At 41.1% G+C, this 18,314-nt stretch overlaps 1 protein-coding gene across 1 annotated transcript in view; it reads right to left on the bottom strand.

Annotated features, from left to right (window-relative positions):
- Positions 1-8,390: 8,390 nt before the first annotated feature.
- The window catches only part of BCO1 (beta-carotene oxygenase 1), a 29,500-nt gene continuing 19,576 nt past the window's right edge, over positions 8,391-18,314 (bottom strand). Inside the window, exons 8-11 of the mRNA XM_081920351.1 lie at positions 15,790-15,895; positions 15,276-15,370; positions 12,488-12,599; positions 8,391-9,506 (exon numbers count right to left, since the gene is read on the bottom strand). Of these exons, the coding sequence (XP_081776477.1) occupies positions 9,310-9,506; positions 12,488-12,599; positions 15,276-15,370; positions 15,790-15,895 (510 nt within the window). The 3' untranslated portion in view covers positions 8,391-9,309. The remainder of the gene's footprint in view (positions 9,507-12,487; positions 12,600-15,275; positions 15,371-15,789; positions 15,896-18,314) is intronic.

The raw sequence follows: 18,314 nt of genomic DNA, 5'->3' as shown, positions 1-18,314 counted from the left end.
CAGAAAACCAGCCTAAAAATATTAATAAAAAGAAGAATTAAATAAATCCTAAGGCTCATCCCAAATCAGGGTGGGAACTATTTTTTAGCCCAAGGGCCACATTTCATTCTGGAAAACTTTTATGGGGGTCACAAAATCTTTGTGAGGCCAGTGAAAAAAATGAGTAGAATAATTAATGTAAATTTAGCTTTGTACGGAAGACTGGTTTCTGCACACTCACCCCTCTATCTTCCATCCAAGCAAGCAAGCAAGAGCCATTATCAGAGATAGAGGACATGTTCAGCTAAATAAACACCCCAGGATGGTGAGGGGTGTAACTGGGGTGTGTGTATGACCTTGAGTAAGTCCCAAAGGCCAGATAGAGAGGCCTGCAGATTCCCCCACCTAGACCTGAGATTTCCCCACCTCTGTCCTTGATTCTGAGGCTGTGTGTTGGAATTGACCAGCTTTTAGTATTCTAGTTCCCACCATAAAGCACAAAATTTAGTACTCTGCATCTGTCTGTAACATTACAAGAAGCAGACATCACGGGCAGGATTCGCCTAAAGAGCCCTGTGCAAAGATTTTGGCTTGTGAAATGGGGCTTTCCCCCTCTCCTTCCCTAAAATTGGCTCTGGGTGGTCAGGAAGACCCCCAGAACAGTATTTAGTGATTATGGGGGGGGGATTGCATCAGGCAAACAGAAAGAACATTTGGCATAGCACAGCACAGAATTACACCCTACATATTCATGCATGCACACAATGCAATGATTTCCTTTGGGTGTGGGATGGGGTGTGCTGCGCTGAATATGATCTGTCTCAGTCAGCTTCGAAGAGAAAGAAATGTGGAACAACCCAATGCCTCATGCTCAATAAACTCCCAAAGCTGAGGACGCTCAAGGACCTTCACCTGTAAGAAGACCCATGTGTTTCTCCATTAATACAGCTGCTTTGGAAATTTCCTAACCAAGGGTGTTGTGCTTTGACTGCATGTAATGTGAAAGCCAATAATTTGGGTGACCTTGTCTTAATTACGGTATTTCAAGAGAAGTACGGTAATTTGTTTCTGCTGTCACCTGTTAATGATTATGATGTAAGGAAGCAGAACTGTGTTTTTGGTTTTCCCTTCAACTTGTAAACAATGACTTGGCTTCTCAAGTCACCTATCTAGGTCAACAAGGAAAGCAGGTGATGTAACAGATGGATCAAGGAAGAACAAACCTAGATGCAAAAAATGGGAAAGAAGCCTGTTGAAAACAAAACAGGAAATGGTCCAGCCATCCTCTTCCAGCTGGCTCTCTCCCTTCATCCCTCCCTCCAGGAGAAAAGAAAGGAAGGGTGAGGTCTGAAGGTAGGGATGGGGGATAAATTTGATTCAATTCACAGTTATTTAGGCTAATCTGTCTAATTCTCACTTTCCAAAACTACTTGAACCAAAACACAACAATCCTTCCAAATTTGCACTTTTCCAAATTTTCTCCAAAATTTAGATAACAGTTCTTAAAGGTTGACCAGCTGAGGTGGATATAGCTGAGAGAACTGTCTCTCAGTAGAGCTGATGGACTGGCCTCGATTCTTTTCTGTTATCTCATTCTGCTACAGCCTGATGGAGCGGCTATTGCTAAGTGACCACTGAGGAAAAAAGCTTGTCTGCACTAACCTTTGCTACATGCTTTCTAGGCACAGGTCCAGGTTTTCCAGGTCCGTGTTTGAGCAGGGTTTGTCTGTCCCCTCTCCCCCGCCCCCGTCACTTTCTCTTGGGAAACCAGCATTTTACAGCAGAATCAGAGCAGAAATCTGCAGAAAACCCTATCGCCATTGCATTCAGTGGTAAAACTCAAGTTTTCCTGGGGAAAGTGCCAGGACAAAACAAAACAAAAAAAACCCACTGATGAAACCTGAATCTGGAAAGCCTGGACATGTGCTTAGAAATGCAGCCCCAAAGGAAGTGTAGATGAGCCCAAAGGCTCTCAGTAGATCTGATGGAGTGGCTCTGCTTTTCTTCTATTGCTAGATGACAGCCGAGGAAAAGGAAGAAGGCGAGGAAGCCACTGTCCATAATAAACCTCAGCATTACACTTTAAATGCAAGGATGGAGTTGGTAGAGCATGTGTGAGTGTTTTTTAATGACCCCTGTGCAGGAAAAACATCACGTGAAGTAGCTTGCACTGCAACATTTGGGTCAGAGGGGAAACAGAGTCGTCCTGTTTTATTCATGCAAATTAATGTCAAGATCACCTGATCTAACTTTAGGATAGTCATTGCAGTGGCATAGGTTTGGTGTTAAGCAAGTTATCCTGACTAGCCTTGCCCTGCTCCACAAAAACATACACACCCTTTTATATTGCCTGCCTGCAAGTGACGGTATGTTTTCAGCTTCACCCTGATTTTAATCCTCTGCCTGAGATTTCTTCCAGGATATTGGTGTATGGTGCAACTCCTTAAGTGCTTGTATTGATTTCAAGAGCCCTAATTGTATGCTGAGCTTTATGTTCTGACCCTGCATCCCTGAAGACAAAGATCTGGCCATTTACTTCAGTGGCAATGGAATCAAGGCTCTAAAACAGACCCAAAGCAAGTTTGTCTGACAAAAGCTTTCAGTACAAAGGGATGTTATTGGACTCAAGGCTGTTTACATCGCAAAATGATTTATGGACGTAGGTCACATCATACACTGAAAGGACATGACTTCCCCCAAAGAATGTTGGGGGAACTATAGTGTGTTAAGGATGCTGGGAATTGTAGTTCTGTGAGGGGTAAACTACAGTTCCCATGATTCTCTGGTATGTATGGATGTGACCTTGTGGTATGATGCAATCACTGATCTGAGGCAAGGCTGGATGTAGGGCTCTAGCTGTGATATAAGAGAGCAAAACACTGATGTTGCTCCAAAACTGGCTTTCCACCAAGTGCCTTCAACCTGGATTTTCCAATTTCTTGATCATATTACCCTACCTATCCTCTGCTTTTTCTGTGAAATTGCTTGAGGACTGCCTTACCTGATGTCCCAGCTCTTTATGTAGCCAGGGAGAGGAGAGGTTAAGAGCACACCAGCAGGAGTGGACTTAGGGCAGTGCAAGCAGTTGCGCACCGGGCATTCAACCAAAAAGGGCACCTTCTCAAAGCCTGGTCAGTGGTTGCCTGGTTTCAGGAAGGAGGCATGTGGGCCCTGACAGGGTCCTAGAGTGCTCCTTCTATCTTCCCAAAGCCAGGCAAGTTCTTACTGGGCTTTGGGAAGGAGATAGGTGGGCTCTAGGACCCTGCCAGAGCCTTGTACCTCCTTCCCAAAGCCCAGCTTAAGCAGGTACTGTGAGTGCGTCAAATGGCCTTGCACAGGGTGGCATATTCCCAAGGTTTGCCCCTGACATTAGGTAGCCATCTGCCATAAAAGGTAAAGGGATCCCTGACCATTACGTCCAGTCACGGACGACTCTGGGGTTGCAGCGCTCATCTCGCTTTATTGGCCGTAGGAGCCGGCGTACGGGTCATGTGGCCAGCATGATGAACCAGAGCAGCACACGGAAATACTGTTTACCTTCCCGCCGGAGCGGTACCTATTTATCTACTTGCACTTTGAGGTGCTTTTGAACTGCTAGGTTGGCAGGAGCAGGGACCGAGCAACGGGAGCTCACCCCATTGTGGGGATTCAAACCGCCGACCTTCTGATTGGCAAGCTCTAGGTTCTGTGGTTTAACCCACAGCGCCACCCGTGTTCCTTCAGCCATTTGCTATAGAACACCACTTTTGGCCCACCAGTGTTTCTAGTCGTACCTGCAGTAGCACAGCTTCAAGGCCATGGTTGGCTGAGCCCTACTCACATTTGCATTGAACCTGTTGATTAGAGTAGCAGGCTTTCAAGTTGCACAAACCCCTTCAAGTAGAAAGCCCCAAAGGCCTGTAAGATCCAGCATATCCTATGGGTGTATGTTAATAGTCCGATCTGGGTAACTTGAATTCAAACCCTACTTAACCATTAACTCAGTGGGGGTGATGTGGGGTAATGTCATCCATCCCTCTGGTTCAGTTTCCATTTCCAAAGCATGGAACTTCCAGGCAACCTCTTTATTGAGCATTATCTTTATTTGACCGCAGGTGAATTAGATGACACTGGGTATTTAATTAGCATTCATTCTGATTTGTTTGGAGGAAGTTAGACAATGTTGCATCAAGCAAATACTATCCCACATTTTCCTGTGCATTTCCCCATCACTTTACGTAGTGCAAAAATTGGATATTTCAGGAAAGGAGGTGTGTTGTGTTAGAGCTCCAAATTAGCTTTAATTGTGCAACCTACATTTTCCCAAATAGCATGTCTGGAAGTGCCCTATCTATCTAATTTTATCAATTAAAAGCTAACTCTCAGTATTAAGAACAAAATAAGACATTATTAACACTCAGGAGGAAATTAAAAACATTTCCTGATTACCCAGGAATTTGATGGTTGAAAGATAGTGGGTTGTCTCCAACTAAGTTTTACTCATAGCAAACCCATTGAAATTAATAGACCTAAATTAGTCATGGCCATTAATTACAATGGAACTACTCGGAGCAGAAGTAGTATTGGCTACAACTTACTGTTCTCACCAACCTTGAAATTATTAGTTGTATGTGGCTTTTTAAACATGTTTTAGATATTCTTAATTGTATTTAATTGTTCACAACATGTTTTATCTTAATTGCATTGTTTTTACTATTTGCCCATTGGGCTTCTTAGGGAGGAAGAAGAATGGGATAGTAAGAGTCCTGCTGGACCAGAGCAAAAGTCTATCTAGTCCATAATCTAGTTTTCATTCTGATCAACCAGATGCTGATTAGAAGCTCACGAGCTTTTTGGGTGCTGTACACATGATGTTGCAGCAGTTTTAGCCTTATCCTCCATGAATATTGCTAATTCCCTTTTAAAGTCATTAAGTTGGTAGCCATTACAACATCTTGTGGAAGCATAGTTTGTAGTTTAACTATCCCTGCATGGTGAAAGTATTTCCCTTTGCCAGACCTGAATCTACCACCATTCAGCTTCTAGTATGATGACAGAGGGAGCAAAATATGGTAGCTATCTGAGTGCTTCCACACAGCAGCTTATTGTGGATTCGGTGCTTCTCATGCATGAAAGTTTTACACAGCATCCACATGAAGTGATCCTCAGCAAAATGCCATCCCATATGTTTTCCCCACTGAATCCAGATTTACCACAGACACATAAAATGCAGTAAGTCAAAACAAAACACTCACATGGAAATGGTAAATCCAGAATTAATTGGGGAGGAAGGATGGGATGGCATTTTGAGAAAGACAATGTATTGTGGTTACTGCAAAAAAGCTACCTGTGTGAGCAACGCAAACTCCACTATAAAATGCCCTGTGGAGGCATGCTCTATCCACTTCCTTCATAGTCCAGGATGCTTAATTTTATATAGTTCTATCATCATGACCCTTCATATTTGGCTTTCTTCCCATATTAATAAGAAGGCTACCCTCAAATCCAGAACCAGCCCTGATCTGCATAGTAACTCCTCTATACCATCTTTGGTCACTAAAGCACATTCAACGCACATTTAAAGCACATGGGTTCCCTCAAAGAATGTTGGGAACTATATTGCGTTAAGGGTGCTGGAAATCATAGCTTTGTGAGTTCCACAGGGTTCTTTAAATGTATGGTGTGGCTGTGACAGTAGACTGTTTTTGTTTTATTTTTTAAAATCATGCTCAACAACATCTTTTCTCTCTCCAAACTTTCCTCCCTTCCAAATTTGTTTTGTCACTTAACAAAACACAAACGCTTGCAGACTACTTCATGGCTCCGCCACCATTGGCCATCATAACAAAATTATGCTGCAATATCGATATATTCATTTTCACCAAATGAACTGACATAATTATCTGCATTTTAAAAAAAGTCATACTCATTTTAGTCATACTCCATCAGGAATTGTAAATCTTGACAACTTATTCTGAGAAAAAGAGACCCAAGTCAAACAAGCTCAAACTATGATGCTACCACAAGCTTAACAATGGTTAAGGCTGAGCATTGAAACTGGGACTCTGTGGGTCGGGAACACTTGCACAGACCTTTTCCTTTGTCACGTGTAATTTTAATTTTTTTAAAAAGCATTGAAGGATTATGAAGACTGTACTCAGTTGCTAACAGTCTAAAATAAACATGTTGGTTTCTATTGAATATACTTGGGATTTTAGCTTCCCATCAGAAATTCCCTCAGTAAATATACCATGCCCCCTGGAGTTAATTGGGACAAATGAAGCATGAACTGTGTGATATTTAACTTAATTTCAATGCATCTGACAGCTTACTGTGTTTATATACATTGTGGTGATTTCCCAAATTACCTCTGGTTTGAAACATTCTTCAGCTCCAAAGACATTTATCAAATTCTAGGTGGAGCCGAAGTGAAAGTAAAGCTAGCATGAGACAGAATAATGCAATGGCACCTGGGTTGTAATCTCCTTGCACCATGCCAAGTTCCTTGTTAAGACAGAATTAGGTTTGATTTCTGTCCATGAACGGCCACCCAGTTAGAATACAGTATCCAAATCACCCTCCTTTCCAGATTGAGGATTCATTTGTTATTGTACAGGCAATGTACTTTTATTTAAAAAAATTGGCACGCTACTCCTATGGATTGGTTTAGGAGCCGTAGTCCAAAACACCTGGTGAATGCCATGTTGAGGAAAGCTGGTTTAAATTGCAACTGTATGCATTTTTGAGTATGCAGCAGTACTGGAAGAATGAAGATTTAATAACAGCAGGAGGAGCTTTAACTGCCTTCCAGAGGCTGTTTAGGAACATAAGAAACTGCCAGATATACTCAGTACTTTCTACATTGAGTAGCTTTGGCTCTCCAGGATTTCAGATGGGGGTCTCTGCTAGCTCTTCCTGGAGATGCTGGGGAATCGAACCTGGAGGAAGGAGAGGGTCAAAATATAAGAATGGCAATGACCCTGCCACAAAATGGTGGCTTTCAAATGAGAACAGGAAGATGTCAGGGCTATGTGTCCCTCTGCTGTTTTCCAAGCTTTATGGATATCGCTTTTGTTGCTATAGAAAAATGGGCAGTGAGTTATTGAATTAATGTCCATAATTTCAAAGGATCGCAGACAAGTCAACTGCTATGGTGGCAGAATGCTATTCTAAAGGGCTGGATCTTGTATAGTGCTTGAGAATGCATCCTTTTGAAGGACGAAGTACATTGATTACGGTGAAATTTACTTCCAAGTAAACATGCGTTGGATTGAGCTGTGAGGAGGGCTGGAACAAAGAGACCTTCTCAGCCCATAACATTTGTGCTCAGAGATCTTCATTGGCTATTGATTTGCTACTGTGCCAAGTTCCAGGTGCCACTATTAGCATATACAGTGGTACCTCAGGTTAAGTACTTAATTCGTACCGGAGGTCCGTACTTAACCTGAAACTGTTCTTAACCTGAAGCACCACTTTACCTAATGGGGCCTCCTGCTGCCACCGGAGCACGATTTCTGTTCTCATCCTGAAGCAACGTTCTTAACCTGAAACACTATTTCTGGGTTAGTGGAGTCTGTAACCTGAAGCGTATGTAACCTGAAGCATATGTAACCCGAGGTACCACTGTAAAGCCCTTAACAACTTGGGACCAGTTTACAGATGAGATTGCCTTATCCCACAGGTGCCCACTTGACCACTTCAGTCGGTGAAATTGGCACTACTACAGATGCCACATAATATCTAATCCACCTTTGCAAGAACTCAATTGTTTAGCGTTCTCCCTGCCTTTCGAGATCAAGTAGGCGTTTTCAGTGTACTCTTTGAGAAACCTGCTAAAACAAGCCTATCCAGATGCTTAGAAAGTCGAGGTAATTTTAACCTGTTTTAGTATTTTAGCTTTTGTATGTTTGTTGTGGATTTCTCTCTCTTTTTTGTAAACTGCTTTGAGGTATTTCAGAGTGTATAAATTTCATGAAGTAAATAAATAAAGCCCACAGAACAACACACCCTTTTACTAAATGGGTGGCTAGTTTTCCCAGCAGCTCATTTTCTTTAAGAGGTGCAGAGTTAAATGTGCTTCGAATGAAAAGGCAGTGGTTGAACTGGGTTTGTTGCAGAACGACTAGGAAAATGTTATTTACCGGTATGTTTGGATATTTGAAAATAATAACAAGACATGCTGGGGGTGGGGTGCAGTTGGGGGTGGAGGGGGAATCTGAGATCAATAGTGCAATGCTCTTTATATGTATTCAGAAGTAAGACTCCTGCATGAGTATTTTGCAGCTCGCAAAATGACAGATGCCATTTGTTAAGCATTTGTTGCAATACTTACCTATTAGGACCTTTCCTTTTTAAAGTCAGACATATTTAAAGTTGAAGTCAAATCATATTCTGGTTTCTTTTGCCCTTTGCTTCAGAACAGTATGTTTAGGTAAGGTTATCTTTATTTTATTACAATATTTTGCTTAATATACCTTAGGGAATACCATATGAGAGAAATATTTCTGTCTGCGGCATGTAAAATTACTTTTGTCACTACTAATTGTTATGTTCTTTGGATACGGTGCTTAGTCTTAGCTTGGTTATACTTCTCTTAAACAGAAAAAAATATACGAGCACAAACTCGCTTCTGCTGAAATTGCAAAGCATAATTTACTTATGAGACAATAAGGACAGTAAGCCCACTGAACTTGCATTAGAAGTTTCTAAAGAAAAGATCTAAAAATAAGTACATCTGAAGGGTTCAAAGGAAAAAGGCTTGCTTTAAATATAATTACAATATAATTAAAAATAATATAAAAGCATTCTGGATTTAAACATTTTTCCACACAGGAAGGAGGATGAGCCTTGCCTTCTTTTGAAATAATACAGAATGTCAGGTCAAGAAATCTTTTAGCACCTTAACTTGACATTTCACTTTGGTCATTGAATTTAGCAAATGAAGCACCAAAGTAATCAGCTGACAATGAATCTCAAATGAATTGCGATTAAACACCAGAATTTCTGACAAACTCAGATTATCGAGGGTTTCCTTCTAATTATGGGCTGAACACAATCCTTGAAGATTTCAAACTTTGGAAAGTGTGATTCATGTTGCACACACCACATTGTAAACACACTTTGTTCAAGCAACTAAGTCGTATGTTCATTGCACAGACATCTTGCAAAGCTTTGCAAAAGCACCCAGAAAATACTGCAGACAGCTTGCACCATATGCCAAGAACCAGGCCATTAGTCCAGCATTGCAGGTAATATACAGGTGCATGTGCTGAGGACTGGAGTATCACAGCAATTTTTTCAGCAGTGTGCAGCAAGACTTAATGCTTTGATTATAGCAGGAAACAGTCTATTTTATTCGTGTTCGTTGTCCAAATCTGCCTCAGGCTCCACTTTCAAATCCTTCTCAGGTATAAAGAGACCATGTAAGTCCAGGTGCAGATCTGTCTTGACCATGGCCCGAGCTATTTCCTTGAACGTTTTGGCATCCAGTATCAGCAGGAAAGGTGGCTTCTGGGGATCTGACGTTACGATGGGTGACAAGATGATACCTAAAGTTGCAACAGAATATATGCTAAAACAGATTTTCCTGAAATATGGCTTTTGTTTTTTTAGAAGATGGGGCAGTGGGGGCATGGAATGGATATTAATTTATGCTTAACTTCTGGAGCTTCCCCTGGCACAGGGAGTTAATAGTTTCCCACTAAACTGCAATGAAAAAGAAAGCACTGTTGCTGCATGGAAGGAATAGCCTGCTGGCCGCTTAAAAAGCAAAAGAATTAACTGGAAACAAGCTAACTGTTATTTGATGGAAAAATCTGAATGGTCACTTTAATGGAGTACGTAATGTTAACACGAGAATGCAATGGCTTATTTGATATGATTTTATATGCCCTGCATTGTTTTCTTCACTGATACTCTCTTGTTTGTTTTTCTTATATGTAGCATGCCTGTATGATTTCAGTATTATAAAATTACAAAAAAACATACTCCCCAAGTAAAAAAACTGGAGAGGCCATAGCTCAGTAGTAGAGCACCTTCTTTGGATGCAAAAGCCTGTATGTTCAGCTCCTGGTATCTCCAGTTAAAAAGAGAGCAGGTGACTGGGAAGACCCCTCTTTTCCCAAGACCCTGGAGATCAGCTGCCAGTCACAGTTGACAGCCCTGAGGGAGATGGGCAAGTGGTGTAAGGCAGGTTCGTTTTCTGTTATAGCTGTGCTTGTTGTGTTGATATAAACTAATTCTTTTTTAAAAAATAAATCCTATGTATTATTATTGTTGTCCCTTAGCCTAACATATCACAGAGCTGTTATTATGCTGATAAAATGGGAGAAAGCCAAATACATCACCCTGAGCTTCTTGAAAGATGTGCAGGGCACACGTGACAAATAAATGCAATGGGGACAGTTGACAAAGGAAAGTGACATGTGTCAAAAGCCGCAATGTGTGGATGTCAAGATTCCTAATTAAGTCAGCATTACCACAAGTATATAATGGTTCCACGCTTCTTGGAATGGTTTCTCAACATGTGTGCAAATGCTGAGCACTCACTTAAGCAGGAATGTAGCCCAGATTATAAAGACTTGTTTTCAGACTACATTAGCCAACATGCCATGGACTAAGTGAGTCATTGACAAGCCTGCAAAGTTTAAATCCAAAGAGTTGCATCCTGGGACATTATGGTGAAGGGTAGGAAAGAAATTTGAATTAATAACAACAACAACAATAATAATACTTTATAATATTACTTAGGAGATTTGAACCCATGCAAAGTTAATTGCACACATTATTATTATTATTATTATCATTATTATTATTATTATTATGTGTTACTGTAGTGGTTTTCAAACTCTCTAGCTTCAGGGGCACTTTGTCTGGCAAAGAACCCCTTGCTCATTCCAGCACATTCCAGGGATTGTTCACCCTGATAAGCTTCCAAGGATCAGTTTTGCTTGAAAACTGAAGTTACTGAAATTGGTAGGGAAACTATTAACTATGACTTATAATTTTGAGCAGGAACTTTTGTTTATTAAACTGGATGTTCTCACATCTCCATCAATACATCAAAAAGCTCCTATGTTGAGGTTTTGTTGGTTTTCAAACATTTACCATGTAATCAGTTAAATGAATATAGAATTAAAAGGCAGATATTGTCAATTAAAATATACTCAATTAGTTAACAGCCTTATTTACTTATAGCATATATTTATGTCTTGCTCCTATCTGCAGTTTTTCCAAAACAGAACTGGCAGAGTGTGATGAAACAACTGCTGTTGCCTGCTGTTAGACAAAACAGCCTTAATCTCCAGGACTATTACACAGTTTAAGACGGGTCCCTTTGATGATAAGCCATTCCAATAGGCTGCATGAAAGATCCATTGTACACGCCTCTGTGCCTGTCAAGGCAAAATGTAGCTTTGCTTTGTTCTGAGTTGTGCATTGCCAGTGGATAAGTGAGTTGCATTGTCGAGAAATTTCTACTGGTGATACAAACAAGGTTTAGGGGCTGTTATGGAAGGATGACATCTGCCAATCTAGTCATTAAAAATCCAGTTCTCCATTTGGAGTAGGCACCTTAGTACCTACCCCAGTACCTTAGTAACTGCTCATAAATTCAACACTTCCAATTTGAAAGAATATCAGGTAAATCCATCTGCCTCAGATTCTGGACACTCACTAACTTGCAAGACTGGAAGATAGACTTCCTCTCCTGCACCTAAGAGTTGGTGGCTACTCATCATGTTGGTTATATACTGCTTCCAGGATCAGAGGCAACATGTCTCTGAATACCAGGTCCTATACCTTAATACAGTTTGTACTTTTGGCATGATGACCAACATATTTTAACAAATAAATCTGACTGGCTCTTCAGTTGGGGTTGTGTTTAGTGGTTTCTTGTTTGGCAGGGGGTTGTTGCTGTTATTGATATTTTTTTTGTAGCTTTCTTTTTAGATCTTAGGATTTATGTGGAAATTATTTCAGTTTGGTTGTGTACTTTTTGATGTGTTTTATTTATTGTTTATGACCTTTGTTATATTTGTAACATTTTTTTCCATGTTGTAAGCCGCCTTGAGCATGGTCCTAACTATAAAAAGGCAGCATACCGATAAAATGATGTATGTATGCATTTGTGATTCCAGCAGAATTTGAGCAGTTTCTTCTCCCACAACAAAACCAGAGAGATAGAAAGGGAGAGAGAAAGCTGGCTGTCTAGTCACTGGTTTTGCAGGTTTCTGTAATACTCCCAAAGCCTCCCAAACCTGTTTGACCAGAGGCAGCAGCAGGATAATAAATGAGCATCTACAGGTAAACAAGGCCTGTATTATACTACCTTCAAATCCCTTTTTAAAAACTGTTTGCCTCCATTCCTGGTAAAAGCAGCTTCTTAAAGCCTGTTCTATTTGTGAAAGAGGAAGACTTTAAATAAAAATGTTGGTTTTTTGCGACTAATGAAATCCCATTCCCTTTAAAATGGGTCTTAACTTTCGCAAATCTTCACACTTTCCCTCATTAGAACCATGATGTCATTTACCATCATCTTCCTCTTTGGCATTAGGACTAGGAACAAAGATTGGTTCAGCTGGCCAGCAATGTTCTTCCTCCCAGTGAAGTGCCGTCTTTGTCAGAGTGTCAACTTTAACTACCTAGGTGAACAAAGAAGAGGGGAAATGCATTATTATGATAGAATTCTTCAAATATTTCCTGATTTGCATGCCTCCCCAAATAAAATTAATCCCCATTCCAACTGCCTGACTCAGTGGGAGGGATGCTGCAGCAAATCCCCATCCCCTTCAACGTGTCCGGGGACAACTGAGGGAGACGCAAGACAGCAACGACTTATCAGTTGGCCTGGCTGGAAGCTACTACCATTTTGTTCCTCCCCTCCCAGCTCATGTATTTTGCTCTGTCTTTTCCCCATTTTTATTTTATATTGTGTCTATTAGATTATAAGTCATGATTTTAAACTGTGACCTACCCTGAGCAGAAATGGGGTATATACAAGTAGTAAATAAAATTATATAGTTTCTTTAAATATATTTATTATTGTTTTAATGTTTCATTGTGAGTCACCTTGAAAAGATTTATATCCTGAAAGGTGAGATTAAAATTACGATTGTAACAAAAAATCAAACAACATACTCACTTAACCTTTCTGTCCAACATCCCCATTTTTTTATATTATTATTATTATTATTATTATTATTATTATTATTATTATTATTATTATTATTATTATTTGTAGAAATATTGTGATTGATTCAGATTCACATTCAAAAGTGAACCTACCTAATTTGCACTTCCTGAAGCAATGCATGAACTGAAACATGAGCATCCTTCAAAGTTTGCACTTTTCTGAATTTTGCAATGCAGTTCTCAAGCCAAGTAATGTGTACAAAAATGCACATACTGGGGTAATATGTGCATGAAATTGCATATATTACATACAAAAATGCATTATATCTGGGGAAACTGCTTCCCCAAAATGTGTGTATTATTTTTATTAAGGCAAAATTGCATATAATGTGTCAATTAGACAAAATTTGAACTAAAATGCTGATGAATTTTCATGAGGACTTTAAAAATACACACACTCACAACTGAAAATTGAGTCAGAAATGTGGGGAATTGAATTTAAGATTGGAAAAATGGGAAACAGAGAGAAATGGAAATTGACAGATTTGCCCATCCCTAGATACTATATGTAGATAGAGTACGGCTGTCATATATCTGGATTTTCTCCGACATTACTGGGATTTCAAAGGCAGAACTGATGTTTGGGAGGAATTTCCGAAAGGCAGAACTTTGTCCTGGATCTTAGGAAAGTCAATTGAAAAATTTCATTTAAAAAAAAAAAGCTCAACAACTTTGGGGTTTGTCTAAAAAAGCTCAACAATTTTGGGGGTGTCCTGGTTCGTACTTTTTGAAATATGGCAATGGTAAGATGGAGTCTAGAATACAGGATATGGTCCTGACATATGGATATTACTTCATGGTCCCACTTCCGTATCTCTGGCTTGATCAATAATTATGGAATGAAAGTCACATTTCATGCAACTTTCCAGAGTTGCCAAAATAACTTGGAAAACCTTTGAACTCTGGGTCAGATTTGCTGCTGAAAAAGGAAGCATAGCTGTCAAGTGTCCCTTATTTGAAGGGACAGTCCCTTATTCCAGCGCCATGTCCCGCTGCTGTCCCTTATTGATGGGTCCTTTAAATGTCCCTTAAATGATGTCCCTTAAATTTCAAAGGAAGCAGCTCCTCTCCCTCCCTCCCTGCTGGCCAGAGAGGAGGGAGGCTCCAACTGTGTTGCTTGGCTGTGTTGCTCACCCAATAAGAAGTCTAAGAATGACTGGGGGGGTGGAGCTTGCATGCCTTGTGTGTGGCTAGTTAATGCAAGCTGAGGGGTTTTTTGAATGCTGGACGCCATTTTGTTGCACGTGCTGCTGCAAACTTTGCAGTGCAAAGCCAAGCCAGGGAGCCATCTTAAGCTGAGGCTGCATAGGCCTTGTGGTGCATGTGATTCAGATTCTATTCAGTTGAACCTCTGGTTACAAAGTTGGTTGGATAGTGTTCTCAAAGCTACCAGCATGAGTTTGACCAAACTGCAGGAGGACAGGAAGACTGGAGTGCCTGGAACAGGTGAGGCTGCAGGTCCCTTATTTTCAAGGCTGCTGGTCCCTTATTTTCAAATCTGTAAGTTGACAGCTATGAAAGGAAGTTTCTTCTCAGCTCTGTTTTCACCCTATTGTCCTCCTTGACCTTAACTCAGGAAGAAGCAACAGCCTTAATTAAGGGTTAACAAAACATGCATGTCAAGCAAATTTAATTCTGGGCCCTTTGGTTGTTGCTAAAGCTGTGATCTATGCATATAATTGTGTTAGGTGGCATCATCAATTATAAGAGAAAGAAAATAGGCCACGGACAATAGAAATGGACGTGATTCAGTGAAGCATCTAAAGCAAGGGTGGGGGACCTGTGGCTTTCCAGATGTTGTTGGACGACAGCTCTCATCATCCCTGACCAATGGCCATGCTTTCTGGGGCTGATGGGAGCTGGACTCCAAAATTTGAAGGGCCACAGGTTCCCCTGTGGAAGGAGATGCCACCTCCTTCTTAGGCAGCTTATTTCAAACACTGCTGTGCTTGTACTTAGCTCCCTGGCCTGCAAATGGCAATCGGAGTATCTTGCAAAGTTGTAGGTCAGAGGAAAGGTAGCCTTAGCTTTAAACAGATTTTGTTTAAATAATAAAGTCAGTTTAATGTTTATTGGCATTGCACAATGACATGTTATAAGAGGAAGTGTGCTTTCAGACAGCATACCTGTGTGGGAACTGGACTCCATTTAACCTCTGTGGCATAGATATATCTGTACTTTTTGCCATTGTAGTCATAATTGATGCGAGGCAGCTCTATTCCTACATGGAAGTAGAACAATTTGTACTCATAAACAACAAGAGGTAAACAGAATCACTGCTGATATACGGGTAAATATATTTAAAGAGACTATAGTACTGAATACAGTAAGACTGACTTCCTGTGTAATCTCTCTGGGAGCTGGTCACGTCTGCAACTGTGATCATATCTGGAGTCAAGTTCCTAGAGCATGGGTATCAACATGGCATCCTCAAAATGTTGTTGGACTCCAACAGCCATTTTCCATGGCATTTGGCCATGCTGGCAGGAACTAATGGAAGGGCACCATGTTAGCTAGCCCTGTCCTATAAGGTCGCTAATCATTTCAATGGGCATTCCACAAGGAAGGTGGTGGAATATTTTCAAGCACAGTCATATTTTATAGAAATTATGAGACTTAGAAGATGCAATGGCCCCTCACCTTCATATAGTAATTCAGGCTGACAGTAGATGCTTCCATCTTTTTCCTTCACTGCAGTTGCAGTGGTGGATGGGAGCTGGACCAAATTCGAGCCTACTTCTGCCTCCTGAAAGAAAGACATAGTGCAAAGGGTGCATTTCCAGTGCCAAATGAATACAGAGGAACCAAGGAAGCTTGTAAAATTTGCACTAGGATGTATTTCATAGTATAAAACAGCTCACAAAATTATGAATTGGGATGAGAAGCAACTTGGCTGCAACGAGGCCAATTTCAAACACAGAGATGGGTTATTTTTTAGTAAACCCAATGAGAACTGAGCACGCACAGTAACCATGGAATGCTGAGTGTCACCTGAAAAAGAGAATATAAACTGACCTGAACCCTACACTCATCATCTGAACCCCTTCTTCATGTGCCCCCTCCCCAAGAGAGTGGCAACACAAGAAAGGGCCTTTTCTGCAGTGGCTCCCCATTTGTGGAATGCTCTCCCAAGGGAGGCTTGCCTGGCACCATTATTATATATCTTTAGGTGTCAGGCAAAACCTTTCCTCTATAACCAGACCTTTGGCCTTTAACTATTTAAGTGGGTGGGATATTTTTAATGTAATTCTCTTTCCTTTTTGGTTTTAATGTACCTATGAGGGGTTTATTATCTGGTTGGTTGTAAGTTGCTTTGGGTTGTCCTAGGGAAGATAAGTGACTAACTAATAATAATAATAATTGTAATGATGATGAAATTGGGTCTGGGATGGAGATGGAATGGCTTGCTGGAGGGAGGGCCCTGGCTGGCTAGATAGCACTCTGAACAGGAGCATACTTATTGAGAGATGATAATACATCAAGACAGTGTGCTGCAGGATCCACTCGCCATAGTATAAAAGATTTGAAGGCATTGAGATTTGCTATGCAGATTTTTAAGGGAAAATACTAAAAACAGTTCACTTTGGCCATGCCTTTCATTCTTTACAGATCAGGAAGGAAGAAAAATATTGAGGGCAACAACTGATGCAATCTCAGTTATTAGTACAGAGCTGTGTTTTCATAGCATTAGTATAGCCCTGTTTCAAAGGCGTAGCAAGGAACACTGGCTCAGCCATTCCACAGTGCGGCAGGCCTAAACTTGTCAGACAGGTTGATGGGCAGAATGAGTTGTCCCTACAAAACAACAATGTAATAAAGACAAGGCAGTTCCAGGACTGCTTCAGATGTGATGGGATTCTTGACACAGGTACCACTTCCCTGTTGGAAATCATGTTTATGTCACATGAGAGCTGGCAGTTAAGACTGTGAACTGGGAAGTCCCCAGGGCAAACCTTACTGCAGCTGTGAACTCACTTGGTGACCTCAGTGGTACCATGGGAGGTGGAAGGGAGAAGTCCAGAGCTCCACTCAGTAGAAAGAGCATGAGGGTCTCAAAACCCAGCTTGGGTGGCTTCGTACATTTTAAACAAAGCAGAATAGAAACATAGAAAGCTGTCTTATATGATGTCAGGCCCATCTAGACATCTAAACTGGCAGTGCCTCAGAAAGGGGACATTCCCAACACTGCCTGAAGATTCTTGGGATTGACCTGGAACTTTCTGCATGCAAGGCAGATGCTGTATCAACATCTAAAGTGGGGTAGCAATAAGGCCATTAAACCCTGAGTCTAAAATTACCAAACTGCACCATCATGTCTTATATCCCTCCATCTACAATTTTAGAATAATGCTGGTTGACCTTACAGGGGTGTTTTGAAAGCTACGTTAAATAGTATTTCGGAGCTCTGCAGTTGGGTCTTGGGAGCTCCACAAAAGAACTTGCAGAGGCCTGGGTATGGCCTGAGGACTACAGGTTTGCCACTCCTGGTCTAAATCTTTGTCCTCCCACTTCAGCCCTAATCTGACTCCTCCTCTTGCTTGAAAGAGGAAGTGCTGTAGCTCTGGAGTAAGGCATCAGCTTTGTGTGCAGAAGGTCCCAGGTTCAATCCTTGACATCTCCTGGTAGGCTGGGAACATCCCCCATCTGAAATCCTGGAGAGATACTGTCAGCCAGTGTAGACAGAACTGAGCTAGATGGTTCAATGGCCTGATTTATACCAAATAGGACAGCTTCCTATGTTCTGATGAAATTGGTACTAGCTGCATAGAGGAAAACGTACAAGTTTGTGTACAGCTTCAGTGGGAGGGGATTTAATACAGGAAACCAGCTCAGAGCCAAAGGGTTAGACTTCTCTACTCCCACCTCAATCCAATTAACCCCTGCCTCCAGATACTTTTTAAGAAACACAAAATTGCAGGGCATTCCGGTCTTGCAACCGCCATGCAACATGCAGTTTGATCCTGGCGATAATAAATGCTGATAAAGTTTGGTGAAGTGTTTTGCACTCCCTCAAGTACTATAATAAATGCTATGTAGTATTACACCATCGGTATTTATTTTGCTATTCAGATGCACAGGCACATGTAATAGATGTTGCAGCTGCCCTTGGTTGCCACAGCCCACTGAGGTTCCCCAGCGCATATACATGCAGCTAAACAGACACA

This window comes from Podarcis melisellensis (assembly GCF_964234715.1).
Source record: "Podarcis melisellensis genome assembly, chromosome: 8".
Classification (NCBI taxonomy): Eukaryota; Metazoa; Chordata; class Lepidosauria; order Squamata; family Lacertidae; genus Podarcis; species Podarcis melisellensis.
Note: the sequence above shows the minus strand (reverse complement) of the source record. Positions and strands in the feature narration are given on the sequence as shown.